A 24,036-nucleotide genomic window follows, 5' to 3' on the forward strand; every position below is an offset into this window, starting at 1 on the left:
GCTTCTGTCGCTTGGCTACAATCCGCTTGCAACCAGGCCAGGACAGATATTTTAGAGAGGAGACGCCGGTGCAGCTCAGATGTCTTCTTAATTTTCTTTATTCTTTAGTAAAAGGTGCAGAACATTATTAAACTTTGACTAACATTTCGATGTGTCGATGTTTTTGACTAACAACATTTTCCATACGGAGAAATAACATATGCAGAGTCTAACCAAGGTCAATCTTGCCAAAAAAGCCCTCAAACCTGAAAACACATGAGGCAAAAGTGCAAAACATCACAAAACTAACTAAACTAACACGCGCATATTTTTGTATTGCAATCATTGTAGCCTACAGTTGTAACAGCGCCGTAACAGTCGCTTTTACTCCCCGGATGCGCCATTATAAAGAACGCTTAACGGTCCCAAAACAGCTATCAATTAATCACCAAACGCCTTATAAACAAGTATTGCCAGGAGCAACACCTTGCAAAAAATGATAACAATAGGCCTAGGCCTTTATATGGCTCTGCTCCTGCCTAGATTCGAACTCAGAACTGCCTGAAAGTTGCAGACCTGTTCTGGAAATACGTGCATTAACCCACTCGACCGTCAGACAACGCTATCTGCTTCGAGTAGGCCTATTGGGTAGGACTGTAGCCTACACTGGTTGCTGTGGCACAGTCTTGAGTGACCGAATTCATTTTTCTTTGTCATATGAATGCTGTCATTTTGTTAACATTACTGTTAAGGAGATGCTGTAGGCAAAGTCTATATTTCAACCTCGTTAGTGTAGTAAAAGAAATCAGAACTATTCACAAGGTTTCTGGGCAGCATATTTATGTTATGTTAGCAAGTTTAACTTCTCATGACTACCGACAAAGTAGCCTACTGCCAGCTGACGAAGCTCTCATTTTAAAACATTACTGAGAGACAGACACTGTACAATCAAGAAATCTTGCCACTGAATCCAAAACTATGTTTAACGTTATGTACAAGGCTTAGGCTACAGTGGACTAGCATGTTGCAGGGGCTGCTAAAAACACAGAGAAACGCACTGAAAACTCGGCCAATCACAGCCGTTGCTGTCGAATGCGCCGCCTGGTTCGACCGTGGAACTCCACAGCGGACTATGCTGCCCCCAAGCGGCTGCAGTTGTACTTACATTTCACCACTCACCATGATCGTGAATGAAGTGTCAATTTTTAACTGGGACCCACTGTAGGTAGGTTAAATAACAGACCCGCCACAATGTGCGGTACGATGATTTTTTACGAGCAAGATGTTTTTGGTGCCCTGCATGTTCTTAAATAACAATGATCATCAGTAGCCCATACCTGTCAACACTCCCGTTTTTCCCGGGTTTCTCCCGTATTTCAAGGTCACCTCCCAGCACCCTCCCGTTTTGTTATTTCTCCCGGAAAAATCCCGTAATTTGCATGGCCATCAAAATTAAAATCATTGATCCATTCAGGTTGCCAGATTGTGTATGAAATACACCCTACACATACACGATCACTTAGTTTCAATTTCAACCGTTTTGTCATAGGCTAAATCCTGGCAACCCAAAATGCGTAAGGTAATGGTAAGGTAAAAGCAACGACCGAAATGCAGTGTGGAAACACGTGTATGAAACATATTAAATATGCAAACACAGATCCGGTATAAACACTGACACCCCAAAAAAAATCTCCCGTTTGGTGTGCAGTAGCCTAATATTTGACCATTATTTTGTGTAAATGGGCTATGCATTGGGTTAGACACCAGGGGCCTTATTCACAAAGCCTTTTATCTTACCACTAGGAGTAGGCTACTCCTAAATAGCAATAAAAGATTTTAGCTATAGGAGTTTCTCTTATTAAGTTATTCACAAAGCCTTTCAGACCTACTCTTAGTAAGGGAAAATGACAACTCCTGAACAGATTCTGGAGCTGAGCGTTCTAGAATCTTTGACTAACAGTCTAAGAGTGAGTGAGTGAGTCTTTGTTGCTATGGATGACGTTATTACTCATGCACGAGCTTGACTGAAGTGACCACCTTGATTGGCTGATGATTGTAACGCAGGAATGATTCCAAACACCTCCCTTACGATGAGTGGCAGGTGACAGGTCTGAGAATGCGTGCGCTACGCAAGGACGGAAGATGATGAATAACTGAATAAAAAGGCCTAGCCTAAATGAATCAAAAGTAAGGCAAAACAAATAGCCTAGTAGCCTAATGAAACATACGGATTAATGTAGTATCTTTGTAACATTATTAAATTAATCTGTTACTATGCCTATGCCTACGTTTGATTCACAATAATGTTACATTTAATTTACATGTTGATAATGAGTAGCCTAGTTTTGGTTGTTGTTGGTGGCGTTATTGCATGTTAGTTATGCCTACAATGCAAAATTGCTTCCTCAGGATAGGATTTCAAAACAGGCGAAATGCCACAAAACCGGTTTGTGAATAGGTCTGTGAGTTATGAGTCCTCTCGACTTTTAAGCTGTCACAGCTGGTGGGAAGGTGTGATTTGTTGGGGGCAGGGCCGGATTAACTGGGCACAAATGTCTGATGGCCCCCCCTGCCCCCCAGTCAACGTGAATCGGGTGGTCAGTTAATAGGTCATCTAAGGCACGAGCGCATCTGTGAGGCCAAGCCTCACAAAGTAGCCCGTTTGTTTACAACTAACATTACATTTAATTAAACTGCTTACTTGTTGAATACATCACGTGATGCTATACATACAGCCACTCCCTAAAGTGACTGTGGGTGGCTTTTGGGCTGGAGCTGATGTCATCAGACGGTGCCGAACCTTCTCGGAGTGTTTCGACCCTTAACCGCTACACCCTCCAGCTGGCGGGTCAGCAGTGGTGGCCAGGTCACTGCCCATCATCTCCAGGCCTCCAGCCCCCCTCCTCCCTCTTAAACCACAACCAGCATGAGGCTCTCTCTGCTGCCTCCCCAACCCTGCGCACAGCTGTCTTCCTCTCCTTGTCAGATATGCCAAGTGCAGTGAGCACAGACCACATTGACTGTGCTGGGAACCCTCTGCACCCGACCTCCACTGGAAACAGCCATGCTTGCCAGCCTTTGTCTTTGCAGTCCATGATGAGGTCTTGGTATTTTAGGCTCTTCCTCTCATGGGCCTCCTCACAGCCTTCCTCCCAAGGCACAGTCAGTTCCACCAGGATGATTTTCTTAGCTTGCTGACCAGATGACAACGTCAGGCCTCAAAGTGGTCTGTACGATGGGTGGGAAAGTGAGCTTCTTCCCCAGGTCAACTGACATCTCCCACCCCTGTGCCCCCTGGAGGATGTTGGTCCTGGCTCTTTTAACAGAGGATGACTTTTCTCCTGCCCTGACGAATTGCATTGATGGTACTTGTGGCTTGGTCGGCTGTGGTCTTCTCCTGGCTTGCTCGAAAATGTCAGCCATCACTCGGAGCACTTGGTCATGCCGCCACCTATATCTCCCCTGAGCCAGAGCGACTCCTGTTTGGGAGGTCCCATCTAGTCCATGTTCCCTGGGTTGCCAGTTCCACAGCCTTAGCCTTCCGTGTCTCTTCCTCTTGGTGACGAACTTCCGCTTGTACCATCTCCCGCCTCTGCTGGACGCTTGACTTCCTCCACTGTGTGAAGTGAGATGTTCCCAGTCCTTGCCGACCCATGCAGACATTGCCAATGATGTCTCTCAACTCCAGGGAGCTCTCAGCTTGTCTGACTGCAGTGTCTGCTGCCCACTTACGGCCTGTTCGTGTTGTGACCCCTGCGTTGCTTACTTGCTCGTCCTTTGAGTCTCTGAGCATCATTGCCACCCTGCACTTAGCCACCTTGAACTCCTCCACCACAGAGGAAAATGGAAGTTGGAGCTGTCCTGATCGGATGTAGAGCCCCACTGCAGTGAAGCTGGGAGGGATACCAAGCCACCGCCTCAGATGTTTGTTCACTTTCCTCTCCACTCCCTCCACTACAGTCACTGGGATCTGATAGACTGTCAGCAGCCACATAAGCCTTGGTAGGAGCCCATGCTGGTATATCCAGAACTTGCTGGGTAGGCCTGACTTGTCAATCCTCCTTAGCCACTCGTCCGCCTGATTTGCAGTGTCAGAGATGTTGTTTCTTTCACTGAGGGTGTCGTCGTACCACTTCCCCAGGCCTTTAATGGGGTTCTCCCTGATTGTAGGGATCTGCTTGCCTTGGACATGCAGTTCGAAAGCCTCTGTTAGTTTCCCCCGTCTTATCACCATGCTCCGTGACTTCCTGGGCTTAAAAGCCATTCTCGCCCATGATGCTAAAGCCCCAAGAGTCTTCAGGATCCACCTTGCCTGCACATGCGTTGTGGTTGTTATGGTGAGGTCATCCATTAATCCTCTCAGTGGGGGTTGTCTGCTCCCTGCTGCCGTAACTGGTCCCTTGGCCACTGCTGCTGCTGCTGTAATCAGGAGGTTCATCCCCATGATGAACAGAATGGGGGATGCTGTGCATCCTGTTACAATGCCCTTCTCCAGTGGCTGCCATGTGGTGGTGAACTTGGCAGTCTGGAACCGCAGCTTGAATGACCCCAGGTAGCTGTTGATCATCTGCCTGATCTTGTCGGGGATGTGGTACTGCTCCATAGCCTTGTTGATGAGGGAATGGGGCATGGACCCATATGCATTTGCGAGGTCCAGCCAGACAACTGTTAGGTTGCCCTTGCTCCCCCTGGCCTCCTGGATCAGATAGCTGAGGATGGTAGTGTGTTCCAGGCATCCAGAGAACCCTGGAATCCCCCCCTTCTGGATCGAGGTGTTGACGTATCCATTTGCTGTCATGTAGTTAGTTATTCTTCTCGCCAAGACTGAGAAGAAGATCTTGGCTTCTACACTCAGCAGAGAGATGGTGCGAAACTGGCCGATCACAGAAGAGTCCTTCTCCTTTGGCACAAAGCAGCCCTCTGACACTCTCCAGGTAGTTGGTATGTTGCCCTTATATAGGCTATGCTGAAATAGTTTTCAACATTTTGAATATTAGTGTTGGGTGAATTAGGAAATGTTCTCAAAGTAGCCTTATGGCTGAAAGCTGCTTGGGATCCCCCCCCTGTCAAGCAATATAACCATACAAACGTGCGCACTCATTGTTTCAAAATGAGTAATTTCGGCTTTATCAGAACTGAGCTGTGGACGACACGGCACGGCATGCCCAATTGAAAATAAATTAACACAACACAGACCCCGCTTCTCTCGCGTCAGTCACTGACATGAACGAAACACAGAACCCTGACACTGACACCCAGACACCCAGAGTCACTGACAGTAGCCTAGAATAAATGCATGGGAAAAAAACTTACCCATGACAAAGACATCGTAAAACACTGAAATTTAATATTTTGTCACTATAACATACATCTGTCCTTTGCCAAATGTGTTATGTTCCAAGTAGCCTAGTGTGTAATTCTGCTTCATAAACTAATGAACAAATACATTTGCTTATTTCACAGAAAAATATAAATAGCCAGTTAGGGTCTACAGTGCAGAGTTGGTACAGTGGGCATCTCTTTCAAATGGTCACTTCAGTCACGCATTACGAGGCGTGAAGCTGCGTGAAGCTTTAGTACCGCTTTCAGCCACTGTGCGTCACTCTGGCACTGTACATTGCTCTGCCTGCCGCCCCTTCTGAAAAAGCTTGATTTACCTTGATTTAGGCTACTTGGGAATGGCTTAAGGCTTGACTACTGGTAACGAAAATCGAAATCGAAATTTGCTGTCTACATTATTGTCAGTGTTGGGGTAACGCAACTACGCAAATCAAAACAGTGGTGTGATAATTGAGCCAGTAGAGAAATAACTGTTCAGAATTAATCTGTAGCCTTGGGTAGGCTTCTGCGACGTTTTTAACAGGCTACGCTATAGAGGTTTAGACAACTATGACCCACGTTTTGGTTTCGTAAATTAATTTGCCCTACTTTTTGACTGCAATGTGGTCAATTGACTGCTTGACATGTCATTTTTATTTTTCTGTACAATAAATAAATACATCTGCTTTATGCCGCAGAATTACATTCATATTTGCAACTTACATAGGCCTAGTCCAATGCATCGTTCCACTACGTTAGTGTTTCCCAAAACCATAGTAGCAACGAACGTTCGCAACCACTATCGTAAAGTTGTGTAGTTACAACTACACCTCTCGACCTTTGGTAGAATACTAGTAGAAGCATAGTTCCAGGGATCTTCATGTCAAAGACGTCACTGACGCCAGTTATTTGTTTGCAAATTAATAATTATAAATATATTTAGTTTTCTAATTGATATGTACACTTCTAACCACCATACATCCATATTTTAAAATGCCCAAGGCAGAAAATACATAAATTAAAAGTCAATTTGCAGCCATGTGCACATAAGTAAAAGTCACACACCTGCAGATAATAATAAGGTGCATGATCTGCACAAAAGATAAACTTAGGTAAACAACTATGTCAAAATTGTTGTCAAAATCTTAACCCAGATTCGAACTCTTGGACAGGGGACTGGTAACTGCTGTGCAACAGCGGCTGTCATCTGCCGGCCTTAACGCAATGCGCCACAGAAGTATGTGCAGGTGCCCGTTCACGTGCTACTAAATGTCATTAACCACCTTAGTCCAGACTACTGAAGTTTGGAAACTATCATGGTCCAAACTTGGAGTACTATGTAAGTACGACAGTTTTGGGACACATTTGTAACTTACATGTTGGTTAGTCGAACGATGCATCCTGATAGTAAAAAGCTAACCTCTGTAGTTGTACGGGAAATGCACCCAATGTAGGCCATTAGCAATCTGTTTATTTTATTTTATTTTATGAAGCCTACACAGTAGATCACATGCCACATTCTCACTTTCAATAGACAGATGCAATAGCCATTGGTCAAGTATTGAGTATAAAGCAATTAAGATAGTACCCTATTCAAAAAGTACTTCATACTATCATAAAAATGCGTTAAAACGAATAGCATTTTGCAACTTGACAAAACACTGGATTAAATATTGTAGGCACAGGAGAAAACTTGTACATTGGTCCGTGGGGAGATCACATGCCAGTTGCCTCTCCCTTCAGTGCTATGACTCGTTCGGCTGTGAGCTTGTTTCGCCAAAAAAAACTCATGCAGATATCAATGCGTCTTTGTTCATGGGTTTGGCCTCACAGCAGAGGCTTAGACAACTATGACCCACGTTTTTGTTTCGTAATTTGCCCTACTTATTGACTGCAATGTAGTCAATTGACTGCTTGACAGGTTATTTTTATTTTTCTGTACAATAAACAAATACATCTGCTTTATGCCGCAGAATTACGCACTTGGCCAGCCTATAGAACGGGCACATTTTGGAGAGAATAGAGAATGTACGCACGCAAGAATCTGTAGGCTATTTGTGGCTGGTTACCAGCAAACAATGTTTAATCCATTAACTCAAGACGTCAAACCTTTTCTAAACAATACAAACAGAAAGGATGCAGCAGGCAGCAAATATAGAAGAGTCATTTCCAGTGGAAGAACAAAATGCTGACTGAAGCCCAAAGATATGAAGGCATATCTGGCTTTTTTGAAGACGTAAATGGTTGGGCTATAGGCCTAGTTTGCAAGAAGGAGACATAAAGCGTGAGCATGCCACACTATCCACAGCTGTGGTAGCGGGGAGGAGGAGGATTACTGTTAGCGCAGGATTTATATAAAATTCTTCAACAGAAAGCCTGCCTCGAATGCAGGCTTGCCCAAAAAAAAGGCCTGTGGTTTGCGCAGCCTACAGTAAGTAGATCAGTGAGTTAGGAGTCCTCGGCCGGATTAACAATTCATAGACCCTTGGGAACAAATGTCTGATGGCCCCCACTGCCCCCCAGCCAACGTGAATCGGGCGGTCAGTTAATAGGCCTATCTGTGAGTGGGGGTCGCTATAACGCGTGTGAAATAGCACCATTGAGTAGCCTATGCGAAATAGCCTTAAAATCGTTCTGGTGTTGTGTGCCTTCTGGTTTCTCCACCTACTGGTTTCCTTGCGCGTGCATGCGCTGCAGCAGTTGTCAGACATTCACAAACAAGTTGTTTTAGGCGGTTTGAAGTCGCTTTTCATACGCCATGAGCGCTCGGCTACATTACAGCCACTCGGACAAAAGACATGTAAAAAATATATGTTTTGAAAACTAGCATTAAACTGGATTTGATCCCGCAAAAGCAACACACGCGTGACTCTCTCCATCCTGATTCCCTACTCTTTGAGCCAACTAATATGTTACGCGAATCAATTAACTATTGTAGGCTACCATTAATTAATAACGTAGGCAACACCCAGGTAACATGTTGTCCAGGCTATCTGAAACAAGGGGTTGCCTCTCATCTACAACAACTGGTTACCTTGAGCTGCTAGTCGTCAGTGCACTGTGCACAGTAGGCCTATGCTACTCTTTGTGGTTGATCAACTAAAAATAAAAGATGTATTTGGTGATGACGTTATTGTAGGCCTAGTAGACCTAAATTCTGAGAAATTAAATGGTACGAGAAACGATCTACATAGCGCACAGTGTTGCGCGGTATGCCCGAAATTAAGCGGTCACCCGCGGTTATGAGTCATAAACAAAATATTTTAATGATATTCGGGTAATTTCCAGGCGGGTCAGTTAAAATTAATTACATATATATTTTCTACAAATAGGCCTACTTAAAATATCACAAGAAGGCTAGCATCAATACAGTAAAGTCAACAGTAAAGAAGCTGAAGATGCGAGTTAAAATAATAAAGACACCCCTTCAGGAAAAGCTAAATAGGCTATGGGAAATATTGGGAAAAGTTCTTAAAGAAGATGACAGTAGTACAAGTTATGGTCTATGTAGGCCTACTTCTTGCGAAGCCATTTAAAAGTATGACAGCCAAAACGGGCAGCCTGCAGGAATAAATGTTATGGCACAGACTACACAGCCATATCTACCGGTATGTATACAGTGGGTCCCAGTTAAAAATTGACACTTCATTCACCATCAAGGTGATTCACGCAGCTGGGTGAAATGTAAGTACAACTACAGCCGCTTGGGGGTAGCATAGTACGCTGTGGCGTTCCACGGTCGAACCGGGCGGAGCATTCGACAGCAAGGGCTGTGATTGGCCGAGTTTTCAGTGCGTTTCTCTGTGTTTTTAGCAGCCCCTGCAACATGCTAGTCCACTGTAGCCTATAAGCTTTGTACATAATGGATTCAGTGGCAAGATGTCTTGATTGTACAGTGCCTGTCTCTCAGTAATGTTTTAAAATGAGAGCTTCGTCAGCTGGCAGTAGGCTACTTTGTCGGCAGTCATGAGAAGTTTGCTTGCTAACAGAACATAAATATGCTGCCCAGAAACCTCGTGAATAGTTCTGATTTGTTTTACTACACTAACAAGGTTAAATATAGCCTTTGCCTACAGCATCTCCTTAACAGTAATTTTAACAAAATGACAGCATTCATATGACAAAGGAAAACGAATTCGGTCACTCAAGACTGTGCCACAGCAACCAGTGTAGGCTACAGTCCTATCCAATAGGCCTACTCGAAGCAGATAGCGTTGTCTGACTGTCGAGTGGGTTAATGCACGTATTTCCAGAACAGGTCTGCAAATTTCAGGCAGTTCTGAGTTCGAATCTAGGCAGGAGCAGAGCCATATAAAGGCCTAGGCCTATTGTTATCATTTTCTGCAAGGTGTTGCTCCTGGCAATACTTGTTTATAAGATGTTTGGTGATTAGTTGATAGCTGTTTTTGGGACACGTTAAACATTCTTTATAATGAGCGCATACGTGGAGTAAAACGACTGTTACGCTCTGTTACAACTGTGGGCTACAATGATTGCAATACAAAAATATGCGCGTGTTAGTATAGTTAGTTTTGTGACGTTTTGCCCTTTTGTCTCATGTGTTTCCAGGTTTGAGGGCTTTTTTGGCAACATTGACCTTTGTTAGACTCTGCATATGTTATTTCTCCGTATGGAAAATAAAGTAAATTTTCGACACACGTCTGTTATTAGTTCAATAACAAGTGTTCCTTGTTAAAACATGTGACTAGTGAAACTCAAATGGTTTTAGAAATATTTAGCCAAAGCCAAAAAGTGTTAGAGACACCGGTGCAGCTCAGATGTCTTCTTAATTTTCTTTATTTTTTAGTAAAAGGTGCAGAACATTATTAAACTTTGACTAACGTTTCGATGTTCGTTAGTCAAAAACATCGACACATCGAAACGTTAGTCAAAGTTTAATAATGTTCTGCACATTTTACTAAAGAATAAAGAAAATTAAGAATATATCTGTCCTGGCCTGGTTGCACTGGATTGTCGCCAAACGACAGAAGCGCGGAGAACCCTCCTTCGTCTACCAAAAAGTGTTACTTTGTGCCCCGCGCTCCCCCACTGCTTGTGAAAGAAGGGGGTGGGGGAGGGGGGCTTATCGTGAAAAAGCTTAATGTCCCAAAACGGCAACAAGTCATAATGATAGGCTACAGGAAGTGGGGGGAGGGTATGGGATGACCAGAGCCGTCTTCGCTGTGCTATTCAGAAAGCATCTTCTATTGTCTTTCCAGGCGCACACAGCTCGTTACTATATAGCCTATCGAGTGCCTTAACAGATAGGCTCTGCTCTTGGGTTTGGTCTCACAGCGAACTCAACCCCCTTGTTGCTTGCAGTTTGTTAAATAAAGCGATGCAGATTACATTATTTATTTCTGATTAATTGCCTCTTTTGATGTCTTTTGCAACATGCTTGTTAGGCTGGGCTACTGTCAATGTCCTGTACAGGTAAATGTTCAACAATTGCTGGTGTAGGCCTACAGCTATAATCAATTAGGGACTGTTCGTTATTTATTTAAGGGGGCTACCGAGGAGGAATTTTGGGGCGTTAGTCAAAAAAGACGTGACCCTCCCTCGCCAGCAAGAAAGTTTTCTATGACCCTCCAAAGTGATTGAGAAAAAACGCATGACCCTCCCCAGTCCCAACAATTTATTGATGCCTTCTGTAGGCTACTGGGTCAATTTGGGAGCTTGCATGCTATGACACCTTCCTTGAAATGCCTTGAAAAGGCTGTCGTTTGCACAATTTCACAAATAATCACTGGGACCAAAACAAACTTGTCAACTTTTCCCGGGTTTATCGCGTATTTTAACTTTTTCCTCGCTGTCTTAGGAGGAGCTGCAGGGCCGTCGCAAGGGGGTGCAAGGCCTTGTGCGAACTTGACAGATGGTGCGAGGCCCTGTGCGAACTTGACAGATGCATGACAGATGCATGAACTTGCGTGCATGAAATCATGCGATAGCTTACTTTACACATAGCCAAGGCTACCGTCGGTGCACTAGTCTAATAAGCTACACCAGCTTGTCTTTAAGAGGGGAAGTTGTATAGCCTATAACATTAGCTGAGTCACATATTTGGCCATATGGTGTTTATCATAGGCTACATCACGAAACCAAATAGTGTAACAAAGGCGAACACTATTCCTCCTAACAGGGGAAATTAATTGGGCATGAATCATTGTGCTGAACGGTATTTGTCAATGAGCAGAAACACACACGACATTCAAACTGTTGATAAGATGTGCACTATGGAAACTGGTCTGTAGGCATTGGACAAATAAATGACACTGACTCGCCATATCCTGACTCTGAAAAAACATTGTCTTGCTTTGCCGCAAACTTAGCAATGAAAGTTTGCAGGTAGCATAACGTCTTTTTCAATTCATAGAAGGGAGAGCCCAGTCTCTCCTGTGACATTGAGGTGCGCAAATAGTTTTTAATAGCTTGTTCAACTTCGAAAAGCTTCACCCGATGCCAGTCACTTATCGCAATTTCAAATTTCGGGAAGCTTCGTTCAATCTTTTTAAGTTTTAAGTGCAGTAGGCCCCTATATCTGCCCCCTTTGGAATTATATCTCGAGCCTATTATAAGGTCCAGTGCGTTATGTCCTGGGATTCGGACGTGCTCAAAAAGAAAAGAAAAAACACTTTTTTTATAGATGGTTATGAGGAGCAATATGAGTCTGAACTCAGTGTCATTCAGACTCAACCCTCTTGCTTTGATATCTTTTTAGTTGTCGTTTGAACGTCGGCAAGCAGGCATGTTGCGGTTGCAATTTAAGTGAAATTTCTACAGTAGACCAGTACAACATGCAACATGCTTGTTAGGCTGGGCTACTGTTTTGTACAGGTAAATGTTTGGTTTTGCTGGTATGCAGGCTATAATCAATTAGCTAAATCATTTGTCCAGCTTTTTAAAAAAAAAATTGTGCTACATTCAAATGCAAAAGGTGCTTTTATATCTTTTTTGGGGCTTTCTTAAAGGAGCTGCACCATTTTACAACAATTGCATCTACATTTTCATATTAGAATGTTTTGTCTGTTTAAGTGTAAGCTTAAACTACCGTGATCAATTTAAGTTCCCGTGCCCCCGCTGAAAGTCTCATGCGCTTATCGTTACACTACAAATAGGGTAAAATATATATAAACGCACGCTATTGTATTATCATATGTTTGGTAATGGCTCACTGCGTCATGGAAGCAGTTAAGTCAAGTCGCATCAAAAATAGTAGTGGCAGAACTCCAGAGTGACACCTTGTGGTTGTTTGTGTCAACTGCAGTTTGTGCCATTTCTGCTGAGAAAATGGGGTGCGTGATTCATGAAGGAACCAGTCCAAACTTAACTGGGACCCACTGTAGGTTCGCGCATGCATAAAAGTTACCTTAGTTCGTTGTGTTTGTGACTTTAAACAGTGGATGTGCTTTAGTAAATGTGCTTTGTGCTTCATTCAGCATTATAAACCAGTTCTTACGCTAACGTTTTGACCAGCAATGTATCTCTCTTGCCTATACCTTGCCTCACCATTTCTGTTTTCGAAAGAAAGATGTACGTCCATGGCCTTCAAATCTTATCCTAGTATTCTAATCCTTGGTGGTTGCGTGCGTGCTTGCGCTCTTATTCTCATTCTCTCTCCTGCGCAAACATTATGTCCTGCATGCCTACTGCATGTAGTTCTACTGCATAAAGTTTTGCAAATAAATCAGTTTGTTTTACAGAAATGGCCTACTGTCACACTGCATGCAGGCTATAACCAAAAGCACACATTTTGTAAATAAGCGGGTCGGATCGTGGGTCGGGTATAATTTTGTCCTAATTAATATTCGCGGTCCGAGTTGCGGTTGGGTTGATTAAAATATCGGGCGACCGCGGGCCGCTTGTGACCAAACCGGCGCAACACTGATAGCGCACCAGACCGCGATGTCTTCAAGGGTTGAATGAAGCAAAAATTAGTGTATTTTTCAAGTCAATAAACATTCTTAATTTTCTAATGTCTTTGTCAGCGAACATCTGACTTTTAAAAACCATAGGCCTGGTAGTCGCTCAGACAAGGAGTTATAAGATAAAGGCAATACCATTTGTGTCACCTAATGCAGTTCAGTGAATTAGCAAGATACCATCAGAAGCCAACAATCATAAAGCACCTGTGCTCGCACGCGCGCTCTCTCCCCTGCGCAGGTCTTTTTACAGAGGCACCATTGAGAGCATCTTGACTGGGACCATAATCGCATGGTATGGGAACTGCTCTCTATACAATAGAAAAGCACTTCAGAGAGTTGTCGCGTACAGCACAGACCATATCTTGCTGTGACCTACCCTCCATACTGGAGTTATTTGAGGGAAGATGCATTAGGAAGGCAAAAAAAATCTTGAATGATCCTAGTCATCCCAACCATGAACTATTTGAGCTATTACCATCTGGCAAACGATATAGAAGCTTGAAAGCTCGTACCACCAGACTCCGAAGTAGTTTCTTTCACCAAGCAGTTAGATTGCTGAAGACAACAAGGCACTTTTTTTTCTTCCCCCCTTTTTTTTTTTCTACAAACACACACACACACACACACACACACACACCCTTTCATTGATTTATTTTTTGAGGAGAAAAAACACAACAAATTTTACTTTATTATAAACCTATAATGAGATGTAATAAAAGAAATCTTGAATCTTGAAGCTGTCTGCGTGTTGTAGGCTAGATTTGCGTGAGTTCTTTCTATCTGCTTTACTTTTGTGAGTTGCGACCACCTAGGCTATGTTATAGACGTTCTATGAGGTACCAGTGTTTAGCTGTGTCACAAAACAATAAGCTTTGTCAGACTACTTTTAAAATGATATTCAGGGCTATATACATTTTAAACATTTGGGGCTGAAGACCTTGTGTTAATTCTTCAGATGGGAAGTGTCAGGAATTTTCATGCGAGAGACGCTCTCGTTGGTGGTTAGTTTATGGAGTAGGGAATTGACAGCAACAAATCCTAATACACATTATGAGAGATGCTGAATTTAACATAAACTGCGATGTTTGATTTTAAATGAATATAAATTTAGCCGGGACTGTAAGCTGGCACACGTGGGTGCTTCGATGTTTTCAGTGGGTGCCGAGAGCGGAGCACCCACGGTATCGGGCGCCTATGACAAGCGTGTCTCGCGGTTGCATCCATTACAAACAAACATGCAATGTGAACGTCTGGGATTGGGAAGAGCACTAAATGCTCTACTGAATAAGCACAAAGTAAAACCTTTAAATGAAAAACACTCTTTATTAATAAAAAAAATAAACCGCTAATGAAGTAAACTTGTGACCATCAAAAATAGTTTATCGCCTGTAACTCCGTGATAACAGGACGTAACAGTAAGGCATTTGGCTGAGCAACGGAGGTTAATATGCTCTATATTTTGTCCAAATGATGTCTGTCTATCATCGTTGCACTCGGAGAAAACCAGAATGTTTAATTTGTCCTGTGTTTCTTCTATGGCTGCAAACGGGATTCACTCGCAGTTAACCAAATATTTCTTTCTTAGGGCAGGGCAGGCATATTTCTGGCTATTAAATTATTTCTAAACCAGTCTGCTAAAGTCTGTAGTGAAGTCTGTGTAGGGTTTTCCAGGCTCCATTTCTTTTTACAAGACACCCTGCTCACTTGAGCCATCTACCGGTTGTTTGGGTTGTTGCAGCGTCTCACTGGAAAAATACAAATTAAAGTCGCGTGATACCGCGTGATCCCACGCGCGGACGGCAAGTGAAGCTGGCCAAGTCGAAGCACTGCCCACTGTATGATGTTACTTTGCATACCAAAGGACACTGGGAAAATAGGGGGTGGTGTTTAGCCTACATGGGAAGCCTAAGGCCTATACTTCGGTCATTCCACTTTACATTTCAAGTTACTTGCACATTACTTTTAAAACTAGTAGAAAATGTATTAAAAAAATCCTCTGTTTTATGTATTATGTCTTTATGTGGCTCTTCTGAGATAAAAAAAAAATGAATTTGGTAAAAGTGGCTCTCCAGGCAAAAAAGGTTGCCGACCCCTGGCCCAGGCCTACAGCAATAAATTCACAACTACAAAGTTGTAAGTTTCACAGTTGAAATGGAAATGGTCAAAATAGTATATTTCAGCACTCCATGAAATTATGCAGGTGGTCACCTGTGTTGTTTAGCTAGTAAATCTAAAATAAGCTAGTTATCTTGGTCATTGTAATGGCCATGTATAGGTTACATGCTATAACTTACCTTTTCATTCTGGGCTACCCATCCAGAAAAGTATGATTTGTTTTCCCTTCATAATTTTTTGCATCAATGTCAGTAGGAAGCATGCCAGTAAAAATATATATTCATATCTTTTTAGGTGGGATTGTCTGTAATCTGGCAATATATGAACCATGGTGGTGGGATACTCTGGCTAAACAATTTACAAACATGTATGCAGGCTACTGACATAAATAGTTTACATTTCGGCCCAAAAGTTGGAGACCATGTAGAAATTTACTGCAATTTCAAAACCAGATTACTCAGGAACCAATTATTGTACAGAGGCATGCTTTATTGCTTTATATCCTCATATTCGGTAAGGCCCGCTGTTTATTGTGATATATGGTTTGCCATGTGTTGAGTGAAGAGTTTGTGAGATACTTCACCAAGTGAAATGGGTGTGCAGAATTCAGATTAAATTTCATGCAAGTTCAATTTTAATTTTCTCACCAGAGCAACTTGCCGCTAATGTCATTTTAAAGCTTAGATCCGCTCGTTCATGTGATAGGTTTCCTTTGTGGACAGACTGTGTGACATTAACATTACCAACGTGTTTTTTAATTAGGAAACAAGTATTAATGGACAATAGGCTATTTTTTCTCTGATAATATTGACAAGCTGGAGTGCTAGCCAGCTACCCTGCAGTTAACCTAATGTCCGTCATTGACCAGCAGATAAACAGCTAGAGCCATATACCGACCTACATTTTAAAGTTTAAATTGTGGAATTTTAACATTACTTCGCCTTCGACTTTAAATTCTCTCCAACATACATGATCTGGCTAGAACAGTAACTGTAAACTGTAAATGATTAATTATTATTAGGAAAGGACTTATACAAATAACAATAGTTTAAAAAGTAATTGAAATTGGGAGGTTACAGAGATACAAAAGTAAGAGAAAGCGAAGAAAGAGAAGATGTGAGAGAAAGTGGGAAAGAAAGAAGTGAAATATCCAGTTGAATGTAGAGAGACAGAGGAAAAACTCCCTAAAGTTGCTGCACAATACTGGGAATCTCCTTGCTGTTGTGTTCTGAAGTATGTTGTGCCTCATTGTGACAGACCGTAGCCTTCACATATACACGCATGCATGTACACATACATACCCACACACACACAACAGACTCACCACACACACACACACACACACACACACACTGAGCTCACAAATGTTACAGTGCCATCAAGAATTGTGGCTGTGTTCTCAATTTTTAATTTATATATTTGTGATATGTATTCCTTCAACTAATGAATGAAATACACATGCATTCAAGCAATATTCATTTTTTCTTTATTTCCTTTGTTTTCTTGTTCTTTTTAAATTTTAGAAGCCGTTGAAATGCCCAATGTCATTGTCATGCACCCAGACTTCAGAATGATTGTTTTGGCCAACCGGCCTGGATTTCCATTTTTGGGGAATGACTTCTTTGGTGCACTTGGTAAGACTTTATTGTCAGTAGTAACATATATTATTTGTTTAATACTTTTGTGGGATGCTTTGTTATACTTCAGACATTTTCCTTTTCCAGGTGATATCTTCAGTTGTCATGCTGTTGACAATCCCAAGCCGGAAGCAGAGCTTGCAATGCTAAGACGATATGGGCCAGATGTCCCAGAAGTAATTCTGCAAAAGCTAGTGGCTGCTTTTGGAGAATTGCGAACCATGGCAGACAAGGGTACTATTACATACCCTTACTCAACAAGGGAAGTGGTCAATATTGTGAAACACCTTCAGGTACGCACAATGATATGATCAGGCTCTCAATTCGGCATGATTTTGGTTATGGTATTTGGCAGACACTTTTATCCAAGGGATATATGCATGTATACAGTACCCTCCGGAATTATTTGCTGACAGTTATAAAAAAAAAATCTTTTACAGATTTATTGTAATCTGTCAATGAAAACAATGGGAGAAAATCCAACCTTGAAGGGAAGCAACTTTATTCTGAGAAAAAGGAAAATCATAAAGAAATAAATATTTTTAACAAAAACATGTGCCATGCCAAAACCCCATCAAGGCTGGATATATCCTCATTGTATCGGTTGAAACGCCCCGTAATTACATTTCAATGGTGCAGTAGCAGACTCAAATTCTGAATAGAATTGAGTCTAACTATGTCAGGCTAATTACTGTAGATTCCAGTGTTTTCAATACAACCCCACACACCATCGTCGATCTTTGGCACCACCGCCATGTTGATGACAATTTTTGTTGGTGGCGCTCAATAAACTCTGTTAAAAATATTGTCACTGGTGTGATTAGTAAATGTCAGCGCACTCATGTTGGCGCCTTTAAGTATATGTAAGTAAGTATATACTCTTTTGATCCTGTGAGGAAAATTTAGTCTCAGCACACAGTAAACACACTGTGAGGTGAAGCAGACACTAACCCGGAGCAGTGAGCTGCCTGCTACAGCGGCGCTCGGGGAGCAGTGAGGGGTTAGGTGCCTTGCTCAGGGGCACTTCAGCCGTGGATGTGGGCCTGGGAAAGGAGTGCTCAACCACTTCCCCCGCCCACATTTTTTTCTACTGGTCAGGGATCGAACCGGCAACCCTTCGGTTACAAGCCCGAAGCCCTAACCAGTAGGCCACGGCTGTCCCAAAAAGTAAGCACTTAACTAAAACTTACTTTAATTGGGCCATTATTACATCATAATAGCACAATCAAGCCACCTTGCAGCTGTGTTCTACTGACTGCTGTGCCTGAAGCGCGCAAATAGGCACCGACGATAGTGCTCTGACACTTGCCATAAACATCAGCGCCAAAATTTGAAATTGAATCGAAAGTCGGAAGTGGAGTGTGATTCACTTATGTCGGCACCAATGTGCAGAGCGCTTGAAAGGCGCCTTTTTTCACTGTCCCTTTCCATTCAACCCTAGCAAAATGCCAGGAATCACTTCCATGATTACTACCTAGCAACTGCCATAGAAATCAATACTTTGTATGTTCTTAGAACTTAATGTGGATAATGGTATCATATTTGTAAGATTGAAATTCCATTTTAGATTCCAGAAAAAAATACTGAAAGTGTGTTTTGTAACTCTCTTTGTACTTTTTTGTATTACAGAAATTCCCAAATGAAGGACTTGCCAATGTGGTACGAAATGTTTTTGACTTTGACTCCTACAACAAAGATGCACGTGAGGTGCTGATTACAGCACTGCACAAGCATGGAATCCCAATTGGAGCAAAGCCCAGCAGTGTGCACCTTGCTAAGGAGTAAGATAACCCAAGGCTTTATATAACAGGCCTATTTTCATTTCAAAATATGCCCTTTGTTAATGTCTATGTTATGAAACATGAAAAAAACTAGTATTATCTGTATATTTTATCAGAACTCCAAACAATCGCAGCTAGCCCATATGGTCACCATAAAAAACATTGCTTTCAAAAAGAGCTCTGAAATTAGTAGTTTTTGTCAAACATTTTCAGCAGAGAATATCTTAAGGCCTGACTTATACAGGCATAGAAGTAAAATAGTTCATACAATGTAAACATGTTTCCTTTTAGTTATCCAACATGTTCCATTTTTTCTTTAAAGGGTTTATTCTACTGAAATTACTTGGAAAACAAAATGTAAAAAAAAAAATGTATGAAAATTCATTAAAATGGTGGATATAGCGTTTGGGAACCAAACTCTTCTATTGTCTCAAGGGCGTAGGTTTGGTCTCAGGACACATCCCCAACTCCTGCTGTCACGATACCAACATTTTTGTTTCAATACCAGTACCAAGTGAAGAATCTCGACCACCTTGACGCCATTAGTAATTTTGAATATTGTGTGATCATTCACATCAGTGGCAGTCATTGAAATTGATTGACCCTCCACACACACACACACACTCACACGCACACGCACACAGAAAGTGATGGTTGTCATAGGTTTCTTTTTCATATTTTGGAATTAATATAAACTTTATATACTGTATATTGTTAATTATTTATAGCATTTTATGATCTGCATAATTACTAATAGCTAAACATTTGGTAATTTGAATACATCATATTGATATTTAAATTATTAGTCTACACTTCAGTCGTCTTCAATATCATTGTGGTGTGCAAGTCTAATTGTGTGCCAGTCACTTTAAGGAGAACGTGAACGCAATTACCTTTCAGACTCAAGGTTTTAGGCTAGTGGAAAATAGTTTAGCATAGTGCAATGATATGTGGATTCAATTCATCATGTTTGCTATGTCATTAGATAAAATAAATGTTCAAAAAATTAACAAGTCAAAGAAAATCTTTCTTGAATGAGATCATAAAAGGAGATACGTAAGTGTCACACAATGTTCATTTCTATGAGTGTGGATATGCACCATACTTTATCTTTTATTTCTTTGCACAGTGCAGGCTACATTCAAAAAATACATTAGCCTACATAAACAGAATATAGGAACAGGAAAATGTCTCGGATCCATTGTTTATTGCGACTGCAAGATTGGTAGCCCAATTAACAGTCAGTGACATGGTGACTTCTATTCTGTGCTATATGCTTCCTAAGACAAAATGTTTTCATTGATATAAAGGCTGATATAAGAAAGATGCACGTAATATCACATCGTACGGTCCCAAATATGGGATCGAAATGTCATTCTGGATCTTCTTAGGTACTGTAATTCTTCTCACAGCGTCGATAAATTCATTTAATTAACATTGTCGTATATGACATTGTAACTCTTAACCATCAAAACATAATAACATAATTTGGTTATGACAGGAAGTAAAATGCCCACCCTGATGTGTTTTTTCACATATCACCCAGACTTATTGGGATGTTATAATCCAACTGTGAAACCAATATGTGAGTTTAGTGCATCAACATGCTGAAACCTGTTTAGTGCCCCCACACACACACACACACACACAAACACTAAAAAGGGACAACAGAGTTAATATTGAATATGACTGCTATGAGGTTTTAACAGTCCCAGACAAGACTGAAGTGGGGAAAGGGGCCAAGAACAAAAGTGGATGGAGAAATGATATGCCAACCAACTGGAAAGGCTTCCTGAGAGTGGATGAAAGCAAATCAGAGGTTTGACTTCCTGACCAGGAACCTTGTGAAATGTTGACCACCAAACTTTTCCACAAATTGTTTCCACTCTTACCCACGTGAAAGAGAGAGATTGCCCCTTGTGCACATTAAGAGGCAGATATGAAGATGCTACTCCAACAGGCAGATTCTGCAAGAAGAGACTCTAAAAAGATCACCCTGCACACTGTAGATACAGATGTCGTCACCCTAGCTATTGCACATAGAGCTAGAGCTGGACATTGAAAAACTGTTTGTGGCATTTGGGACTGAAAAGCACTTCAGATGCATAACTGCCCATGAGATTGCAAAGTCTCTGGGTCCTGAAATATCCAAGGCTCATAGTGTCGCATTTACAACCAGGAGCAAGAAGACTGCATGGGATACCTGGCCTATGAGAGAGACCTTCACTTAAAAAGCTCCAAAAACCATGTTGGATAAGGTAATTTACATGGTGGAATGATTTACAATTCTTCACTATGATCACACCGGCAGCCAACTGAACATCAATTAAGCCACAAAAAAAAGTAAAGTAATGGATCAAATCCCCCCAACCATGGATGCACTGGTGCAGCACCTCAAAAGAACAGCGTGTTATGGAGGACATTGTTGGGGACAAGTGCTTAAAGTAGTCCTACCTAGGGTCTATTTTTGGAAGATAATATGTGTACATTTTTGTTTGGGACCAAAAAATGTCAATTGGTAGTTTTTTTTTTTTTTTTTTTTTTTTTTTATAACATTGTTTATTAGAACACATCACATAAAATTACATAGATCTTGTATGTATGTGACCATCATTATTATTTTCTAAACATACGTGAAGAAAAAAGGAAAGAAAGAAAGAACAAAAGAAAAAAATCTATATATAATAATAAGTATAATAATTATAATAATAATAATTATAATAATTATAATAATAATAATAATAACAATAATATTAATTATAATAATTATAATAATAATAATAATAATAATAATAATAATAATAATAAAAACACAATATACACAAATACACATAAAACACAAATACAAAACTTAAAACCCACCTAATTCCCCACCCCAAGTTGGTCCACCTTTCTCCATCAATGTATCACATCAAACAACTTGTATCTGTACATTGGCATTGTGGCAACAGTACAACTGGTTAGAGAAATAGAAAAGTTTTGTTTATATCTAAGTGGTAGGAGTCATAGGTACATTATCAAAATATGAGAGGAGAGGCTGCTATGTAGTGTAGAATTCCTCAGTTGACCCTTTAAGTGAGAATTTGATCTTTTCTAGCTTAAGGAATGACATTAAATCAGTGTCCCAAGACTTATCTGCTGGGGGTTTGGGAGACTTTCAGTGTAGAAGGATACATCTGCGGGCAATCAGAGAGGCAAATGCTAAAACATTTAATTTCTGTTTACTAAATTCAGAGTAGTTCAGGGGAACACCATGGCAATAAATGGACAGGATTCAAGATTATATCTGAGGTTCTAGATACAGTGATATCTGTATCTAGAACCTCAGATATAATCTTGAAAAAGTTCTTCCAGAATCCTGTTAGCTTTGAGCATAGCCAGAAGGTATGGGTTAGGTCAGATGGTACAAAAACACATCTATTACAAGCCTCGCTGGTGCCAGGGAAAAACTTCGCTAATTTGGCTTTGCTGAAATGCATTCTGTGTAGCACTTTGTATTGTATTAAGTTAAGACGGGCACAGGATGAGGAGCAATTCGCTTGTAATTTGGCCCCCACTAGGAGTCTTGAAATTGGACTCCAAGCTCGTTTTCCCACTCCTGTTTAACTTTGACCAGTGGAGAGGGGTTGGATTGAAGGATATATTTGTATAACTTGGACAAGATCTTTGTCAGGCTTTCAGGTCTGTCAAGAATTCTTGGTAAGTCTGCAGGCAGAGATGGGAACATGCTGCAATGGTCTTTAATAAAACTGCGTACCTGAAGATAGCGGAAGAAGTTGTTTTGGGGTAAGTCATGCTCATGGGACAAACTTTTAAAGTCAGCAAATGTTCCATTTAAAAACAGCCCCCTGAATGATGTGATACCTTTAATGCAGAGTCAAGTTTGGAAGGTAAGAAATTATGATTGTAGCATAATGGACCAAGGAGGGTGAAATTGTTTAATTTAAAGTGTTTGCGGAACTGTGCCCATATTTTCAAGGTTGACAGAATTACGGGGTTTGAGGTGTAATTTGTGGCTGAGAATGGTAAAGGGGAGCATGTCAGAGCTACAAGTGAGGAGGTGAGGCAGGAGAGGGACTCCATTTTGCACCAGTCTAACTCACTCTCCAGCTGAGTATTTTTTGTATATTTGCAGCCCAGTAGTAGAACATGAAATTAGGCAGGCCCAGGCCACCCTCTGGTCTTGCTGCCTGCAAAGCATTTTTGTTAATTCTGGCAACCTTGCCTGCCCACAAGAATGGGAGGATAATTTGGTCAAGCTTCTTGAAAAATGATTTTGCCAGGAAGAGAGGTAGACATTGAAAAAGGAACAAAAATCTAGGCAAGACATTAATTTTTATTGTTTGTACTCTGCCCGCTAATGACAATGGCAATCTGGACCATTTCTGTAGGTTGGCTTTTACTTTAATCATTACTTTGCCAATGTTATATTTATGAAACCCCTTACCTGGTGAAAGATTGAAACGTATGTGTCCCTGTGTACTGTAAGTGTTTTGGCTTTAGAGCTTATTGGGAAACACTGTTTTTTGGAGATTGATTTTGTAGCCTGAAAATGTACCACATTTCTTTAGTATCTGTATTTTATTAGCACAGGTGATGGGATCTGTCTGATACCCTGCAGATGGGTTGATGAACGGTTCAATAGCGAGGGCGAAAAGTAGCAGTGACAGCGGAGACCCCTGGCGAGTTCCGCGGGACAGAGGAAAGTATATTGAGTACTACCTATTTGTGTTAACACGGGCAAGGGGCGATGAATAGAGTAGGCGTATCCATGTTATGAATTGTTTCCCAAACCCACATTTTTCCAGCACCTTAAACAAGTACCCCCATTCTATACTGTCTTTTTCCGCATCCAGTGAAAGCACTATTTCAGGCTTTATCGCATTGGATGGGGCAGAGATAATATTTAATAGACGTCTTATATTTGATGATAACTGACGGCCTCTGATGAAGCCAGTTTGGTCCTCAGAAATTACCGAGGGGAGACATGTTTCCAATCTTCTTGCCAGTGTTTTTGCTAGTATTTTTACATCAACATTTAGAAGTGATATGGGTTGATAGGAACTGCATTCAGCAGGATTCTTATCCTTTTTAAGGATAACTGAAATAGACGCCTCCGTCAAAGTCTTTGGCAGTGTTCCTATAGACAAGAAGTGGTTAAACATATCTAGAAATAAAGGGGATAATTTAATGGAGAATCTTTTGTAAAACTCAGGCGGCAGCCCATCAGGCCCTGGTGTTTTGCCATTGTTCATTTCCCTAATACTGTCATATATTTCCCCT

General features: G+C 41.4%; 1 protein-coding gene across 1 annotated transcript in view; it reads left to right on the plus strand.

The window, feature by feature from the left end:
- Window positions 1-24,036, plus strand: part of vwa8 (von Willebrand factor A domain containing 8) — a 210,269-nt gene that overhangs the window by 99,997 nt on the left and 86,236 nt on the right. Inside the window, exons 24-26 of the mRNA XM_048239952.1 lie at window positions 16,859-16,969; window positions 17,060-17,265; window positions 18,602-18,753. Coding sequence (XP_048095909.1) covers window positions 16,859-16,969; window positions 17,060-17,265; window positions 18,602-18,753 — 469 coding nt within the window. The remainder of the gene's footprint in view (window positions 1-16,858; window positions 16,970-17,059; window positions 17,266-18,601; window positions 18,754-24,036) is intronic.

This window comes from Alosa alosa, chromosome 3, assembly GCF_017589495.1.
Source record: "Alosa alosa isolate M-15738 ecotype Scorff River chromosome 3, AALO_Geno_1.1, whole genome shotgun sequence".
NCBI classification, from domain to species: domain Eukaryota; kingdom Metazoa; phylum Chordata; class Actinopteri; order Clupeiformes; family Clupeidae; genus Alosa; species Alosa alosa.